Below are 7929 nucleotides of genomic sequence, written 5' to 3'. Positions count from 1 at the left end.
AGAACACTAAAGAAAATATTTGGAAGAATGTTGGTAGCCAAACAACACTGGCCTACATTGACTTCCACTGTATGACACAAAACCACTGAGACGTTTCTTGAAATATCTTCTTTTTTGTTCCACAAAGAAAGAGTTACATACAGGTTTTGAAAAACATGAGGGTGAATAAATGATGGCTGTTTTTTTTATTTTTGGGTGAACTATCCTTATTATCTACCACAATGCTTGGAACTCGGAATGGAACTAAAGTCCTGTGTAGAAGCACTTTGGTTTGAACATAATTCAAAAATCAAGTGATATTAGTTTTACTTAGTATACAGTGATCTGCTATTTCTATGGACATTATTATGTAGTGCAAGTTGTAGGGCAAAATACCTGTGGAGTTGAGGAGGTGTCCATCAATAGGACAACTGATCTTCAATGTACGTACAGTAACTGCTGGCTGAATTGTTCATTCACAGATAAAGTTGATGCCCTGACTCAATTTTGAAGCATCATCTCTGCTAAATGTAACATTGGTCTAGTAATTGTTTGCCTGAGGTGCATCAGTGTGTAGATTTGCGTATAGACACTTTGTGTATGTGACACAAACTTACCGAGTGGTTGAATGTAATGAACGTAAAAAAGTGAATGTCCGTTACAGCACCTGTCCATCTGTCTGAGGAGGGATTGCATGTGTATGACACACACATTGCGGTGCACCAGCGCTCCGTTTCACACCGGAATTCAGCCAGCAGGCCTGTATCCTGATGTGGTGAAAATCAGGCCTGCAAGGCATTCTGGGTATGGGAGGGGTAGAGGGTTATTCACACACATTCCCTCACACTCATTTGCAATTACATGAACAGATGCACACACAAATTTACACATAAACACTCAAACATGTACAAGTATTCATACCTTCCACAGAGGCTGTGGGTCTGAACGAGGGAGTTAAGATTTCAGGTGTCATTAACTCCACTATTGATATCAAAACATGATGTATAGAATGTATAGGTTTCATAAAAATGATTGACAGCATGAATCAGGTTCATGTTAGCAAAAACCTATAATAATAAATATTTCCTTATATAACAGGTACACGTTTTAAGGTAGGTTAGAAACAAGGAAATGACATGCATTGTTTCAAAGCAACTGTGTAGAAAAACTTTCAGTACAAGAAATTTTTACAAAAAAGCAATTATTTGTAAATATCCAGTAAGCAAAGTAAAGGCGACAATGGCAAGAAAGAAAAAATTCCATGATGTGCTAGTTTTGGGGCTAAATCCAGCTCAGTGCCCTACCTATAAATATTTTTTATGCTCACAAGTAGTGTGTGTGGATGTTTAATATTCCTTTTTGATCTTTTGTCTGAGAAAAAAAGATGATTGACAGGTTGTTACTGCAGTATGCTGTTTATACTGTCTTCCTGGTGCTTTTTGTGGAGGAAATGAACGGGCAATTAAAGGACCATATGCTGCATTGTTTAACTCATACTGTCAAGACCCTCACACAGAGAAAGAGAGAGTGTGTGTGTTCTAGATTAAAATGTTTGATGTAATAAAAAGACTTGAAGCCTTATGATTTGTATCATGAGCACATCAGAAATCCTGCCACCTTTTTTCAAATAAAATAAAGATTTTTAATGGAAATCCAAATCTTTGGAAGAAATGATGAAAGAATATAAAGTTAATACCATTAATCAGATCTGATCTAAACAGTAAATCCTCAAATCCTGCTCATCTATTGCAATTTTGGTCATCCTCCTAAGCTTAGTGTTTAAATGTTTCCCACTTTGGATATGAACAGCATATCCAGTCAAACCGTTTTACTACATGGAGTAAATATAAATTTGAGTGCTTGGATGATTGCAATTCTAATTTAATACAGCCATTTACTATGTGTTTTCACTTCGGTTGGTGGACTAATATACAGTATATCTGACTCTGAGTAACTCATACCTTGTGATGAAATAAGTGACAGTTGTGGTATAGAGTTAAATAAAAAACTGTCTTGGAATAAAATAAACGTAACCTTTCATTTATAACTTCATAAGAAATAGTTCTAAAACATAGCTAGTGGAAAGAGACAAGCACTGCTGTTCTAATTTTATGCAACTTTTAATGAAATAATTTATTTGATGAATTTGCTGGCTACAAAAGATCCCAGCAAGGAATGTCATCTCTCTTTTACTCCCTCTCTCATTCAATCTGCCAGTTTACCTTTCACTCTCTCCCTCTCTCATCAAAGTGATGGAAAGATCTTATGAGAGTGAGCGAAGGTGGTCAGTGGTTTCGTGTTGTCACTGACCGCGCACGAGAAGTGTCTGCCGAGACAGACAATACGCGCGCGCCAGCCAGAAACTTATTCCCTGAATAATTCAAGCTAGGAAGAAGTCGATGGAGGGCGTTGCTTTGCTTCCTTATCGCCCTTACCTTATTAACCTCTTCGTCATATAATGCAAAGAGGGTTGACATTAACCCTTTGTTTTGGAATTTATTTTAAAATCCTCCACAGTGTCTAGGTATATTGAAAAGTAAAGGGTTTTCTTGTAAACATGCATAATTTTCTTGTGCTGACATTTGCCAGGACTTCACCTACATGCTTATTATTAACAGAGTATCGATGCGTACATGAAAAATATAGATTTACTGTAAACAGGGCAGACCTATAACAAAAGAATGGATGCTTGATGTAAATTGGGGTTTCAGGTGTCGAGCTGGAAAAAGAACGAACTCTTATTGGCTAGAAAATCCCTCATGCTGGCGGGAGGGGTCCGCCTTTGGCCTCTGCCTCTTATAGAAGTCATGCATATTAGCTTAGTGACTAGTCGCTAGTGTGACTGTCCTGTGTCGATCATTCCAGACACTTACAGGCACTGCAAAAAAGCGAGCGACAAATTTTATGGGGACGCGCGCGCGCGCCATGAAACGACAAGATAAAGGGACAGTTTGGGCAACTTTTTTTCACCTTATTTTTTCCATCAACTTACAGGAAATGGTCGCATATATTAAGGTATCTGTCGTAAAAATCTGTATCAGCACAAATAGCTGAGATGCACAGCTAAGTGTGGTATTTGCACGCGCGAGATCGTTATCTTTCAGAGCATCGCTCGTGCGCTTCTTGCAGGTGTGGAGTGGCGCAAGCAGTGACTCCGGTCACACAACAAACACGCGATTTCTTGGGTTATTTTTTAACATTTTTTATTATGTATTAATATTGCTCTCGCTCTCAGGATGTACTAAAACATGTATAGCCTATTTAACAGCAGGTGAAGAGAATAAGTGCGGAAAATACTTTTGGAAAAGCTTCCACGCCGGATAATCTTGGAATAACGCGAAAGGCAATTTACCCTGTTTAAACGCACAGGACTATACATCCCAATCAAGAGGAAACACATACAGATGGAGCTCCCGGCGGAACCCCGGTGGATGATGCACGGTCACCATTCAGCCTTAATGGGAACCCCAGATTCAGTGACTCAACACGTCGGTTTAGGACATCATGGTTCTGGGTATATGGAGTCAAGTGCTCCTTTATTACCACCCGATGAGGTGGATGTATTTCTCAATCATTTGGACTCTCAAGGAAACAACTATTATCACACACACGGAGCTCACTCTCACACTCGTGGACGAATGTCCTACAGCCAGACACATGGTGAGTAGGCCTGGAATATTCTATTTGTGGGGTTTTCATTAGCGTTTTAGCAGTTACATATATTTTGCAAAATTACATTTTGAATTGAGTGCTCTTCATTGCATTTTATTTCTAATCCACATTGTGCCAGAATCAATTGCAAATAATATCATATTAATAATATTGTAATGAGATAATATATAATTTAATATAATTATACCATAAATTCATATTTCATATATTTGGTTTACAATTGATTGTATTAGGCCTATATAATAATGTAGTCAACTTAAAAACATTGATGGCTAAAGCAAATTAATACAATAACACAAAACAACAACAGTACCAACAAAAATATTTTCGTTATTATTGTCATAAATTTAACGTGAGGGACATTGTGGATTTTATTTCCATTTTGCATAGGTGTTGCTTTTACGCACGTTGCTTCCTTGAGGTGAATGTAAAATACATCCAGTTTTCCATCAAACACTAAACGTTTACTTCGTTTAAGACATTATATTATAAAAAATAAGAAAATATAACATTTAAATAACTGATCTGATCAACAAAAATAACAAAATAACATTTCGAAATTTGTCTGGTGTTGTATTTTTTGGTTAATTTGTGTGCATATAGTTTTCGCGTAATAGCGCAGACAGAAACAGTAGATTCGAAAATACTCGTGCAGACTACAACAGTATTGAAACAATAGCAATGCAAATGTTAACACTAACTTCGTTTATTTTGACAGCTCGGCTTACTGGTGGCTCAATGTGTCGACCCCACCTTATCCATACCCAAGGTCTTCCGATACTGGAGAACAGCAAATCGGCCCAACACAGCACATGGGCCGTCGGTCACCTGGGCAAAGCGGTTTTTCATTCAACAGGCGTTGAAAACTCAAACAGTCTATACCCGGGAAGTAGAACGTCTGCTCCAGGTTCGATGCCATGCCTGTCAATGACGCAACGCTGCAGCCCACAAATGTACTGCCTGCCCCCTACTCCACCCAAAGATGCTTCCCCTGACCCTGCGTGCGCTGCTGCTATAAGAGACACTGGAAAGTACCACTTGCATTTCGTTGACGGAATGAAGATGGAGTGCGCAAGCCCAATACGCGGCAATCTGGCGCAGACAACTACACATATTCCCTCATACTCCGATTATGCTTTACCTGGAGCGCACGAGTACCCCGGTAGTGTGTTTTACTCCAGAAGTCTGCTTGGGTCCTGTGCGAGCAACACGCCATCTAGATGCAAAAGCAAAAACCACGCTTTCTCAGGTAACCTCCAAGTTCGTAGTTCACACCAACAGGGGAACCCACACCATCAGATGCTAAGTGTCTAGCTCTAACTTGTAGGTAAACAATTGGGGGCAAACTCACAGTTAACCGTGTGATTACATAAGTAGCCTACGGAGTAATAATATTGAATATGTAGCCTTCTTTAAAAGTATTTCATGGAGCAGCTAATAAATAACCAATATTTGCTATTCCAACACAATTAGTAACACGTAACATGAACACTAATGTAAAATATTACATAATTTCATAACCTCATTATGCTATTATAGTAAAAATTGTAAACTTTTTGGTACCTATTTATGGATTGCTATGAGGAAACGCCTCGAGCTCACCTCAATGCGTAATTGTGTTTCTGTTGTCCCTGCAGTTCTGCATATGTGTTGCATAATCTTGACATGTTCATGGAAACTGCACTTCAACCTTTTAAATTCTTAAGAAAACAGATTACGAAGTCATAATGTTCCTGTGCACAACCGCATTACCCCACATTCATTCCACTCAGCATGAATAAGTTGCTCAATTTTTTATTTCCTCTCCTCATTTTCTACATGTGTGCCGGAAGGGCGTGAGTGCGTAAACTGTGGAGCTACGTCAACTCCTCTGTGGCGAAGGGATGGAACAGGTCATTACCTGTGCAATGCATGTGGGCTTTACCACAAGATGAATGGACAGAACCGACCACTCATCAGACCCAAGCGCCGACTGGTAGGCCTATACACACCTTTCACCTGTACACACACATTTCCAGACAGCAATCTGATGTGCTATGTTCTTCTTTGTTAAAAGCGGATGGTCCAAATGTCACTTAGAAAAGAACACGGTTTATTAAGCTAGACACCATTAAAAAATTAAATATATAATTAAATAACAATGCACTGGAAGAAAATGAGTACAGAGAATGAAGAGATGAGAGAAAGAGAGACTGAGTGTGTGTAATGGACCATTGTAGTTTCCATGGCCCTGCCATGGCCTAAACAGGAATTAGAATTCATTAGCATAAATAAGTGTAAACCTTATAAAGCAGAAATATTTTATTCCTCATATAGGCCAACACAATGCATATCATGTTAATTAAATTTGAATATTTATGTTATAAATTTGTGTCAACTATATTTTTATTCTTATTATTAAAAAAATCATCTCAGACATTTTTGCCTTTAAAAACAGTGTAAGGGTTTAGAATTGTATTAATGTAAGTTATAAGAACAAATGTTTTACGTTGATTGCATTCTGATTGGTAGATATCAATTAGTCATTTAAAACATTTAATAGGCCTATACTGCAGTAAAATATTAGACATAATACATAATTCTAAAAATAGTAATTTATTAAATGTTTAATAAATAACAAATAATTATTATTATAATAATTCAAAAACAATAACCATTTAATTATTGTTATTATTATTGATGCTGCATAGCATCACTTTTAACAAAGCAAGTAAAAGTTCGTGGTAAGAGAAAAAGAAAAAAACAGACTAAAATATGAACCCCGCCAAGCCCTTGTTTCTTCGTCTAATTTATTACATTTTTACACAACACTTCACTTGTATAGACGTTTTTAAGGACTTGTAGTCTAAACATTTTAAACATTTACAGAATTAAAAAATAAGGAAAACGCATAATAAATCAGCCTGACCTTGCTCCATACTCTGTGCATTTGCTGTAAATTTTAGGCTGACTAGCTTCGGGTCTCAGGTACACGTCGTATATTTGTAGAGCGCGTGCAGAGACAGGTCGGTCAATTTGTTTCCGTGGCAGGATGTCTGCCCGGTACCGATAGCTTCGCGAGACCCGACAACGCTTCCGTTCGCGGTTGGTTTCTTTGTTTTGCTTTGGCATGTGAGTCTACTTCACCAGTCTACTTCACATCAGGCTACTGAGCACCACTCCACTGGACAGACGTTAAAGAAGAAATGTAGGATAAGAGATGTGAATAGGAAACGCGGTGAATTTCTGTCTTGCGTGAATGCACAACTGTCCTCATTTCTCCCTGTTTGAAACCAGAAACCATTTTAAACCAGAAAGCTGCATTTTCTTTAAAAACGGTGTCTTTTACCGTGGCTTCCTCCTTATCATGTTTTTATATTTTTCTTAATGTCTACAGGCTAACATAGCGAAAAATATTAACTAGTCTATTAAATATCCCTTATTTTTAGATATTTAGATTTTTTTTACACTTACTTATACATTTACCGTACATATTCTATTTTAATCACATTTTAATATTGCACTAAAACAAACAAACAAACAAATAATCTCTTTCTATATGTATACCAAAATTCTGCATTACTGCAGGATTCATTTAAGTGAAATTTTTTCTTCCTTATGTTAAAAATCACAGCAGGCAGTGGTTTTGACTTTAACTGTTTTGTGTATAATTTAGTCAGCCTCCAGGCGAGCAGGCACCTGTTGTGCAAACTGCCAGACAGGCACCACCACACTTTGGAGACGTAATGCCAACGGAGAACCTGTATGTAATGCCTGCGGTCTATACTACAAACTACACAATGTGAGTAAATGTTTATTTATCTATTTAGTCTCACCTTAGGCTTTTGCACTTACATGTGCAGTGTTGTTTGTCATGACTTTACAAATGCTGTATTTTCTCTCAAAATTCCTCTATGCATTCAGGTGAACCGTCCCCTAACTATGAAGAAAGATGGGATTCAGACCCGCAATAGGAAAATGTCTAGCAGACCTAAGAAAAGGAAGGGGGACCATCAACAATTTGACAGTTGTGTGCATAATAAACCATTAAGCCACATGGTCAACATGCCCCACCCCTTTAATATGACCCAGCCAATACAATTACATCCTGCGTTTAGTCACACTAGCTTAGTCACTGCCATAGGCTAAGAGAAAGATCCAACATCATACTTAATGAAGATATATTAAAATTATAATAAACCACTGCATTCTTGTGCTTGGATTTTCACATTTAGTCCCCAGTTGCAACACATCTCCTATGCAGAAAACGTAATAAGAATAATAAGAGGGATAGTTGTG

General features: G+C 37.7%; 1 protein-coding gene across 1 annotated transcript; it reads left to right on the top strand.

Moving 5' to 3' along the window:
• The first annotated feature begins 3331 nt into the window (after window positions 1-3331).
• Window positions 3332-7929, top strand: gata2b (GATA binding protein 2b). Its single transcript, XM_057338275.1, has 5 exons — window positions 3332-3639; window positions 4370-4900; window positions 5484-5626; window positions 7307-7432; window positions 7555-7929. Exons 1-5 carry the CDS (start codon window positions 3384-3386, stop codon window positions 7777-7779), a joined length of 1281 nt encoding a protein of 426 aa, XP_057194258.1. The 5' UTR covers window positions 3332-3383; the 3' UTR covers window positions 7780-7929.

This window comes from Triplophysa rosa, linkage group LG7, assembly GCF_024868665.1.
Source record: "Triplophysa rosa linkage group LG7, Trosa_1v2, whole genome shotgun sequence".
Classification (NCBI taxonomy): domain Eukaryota; kingdom Metazoa; phylum Chordata; class Actinopteri; order Cypriniformes; family Nemacheilidae; genus Triplophysa; species Triplophysa rosa.
The sequence above is the reverse complement of the archived record's forward strand: the minus strand, read 5'-3'. Positions and strand labels throughout refer to the sequence as shown.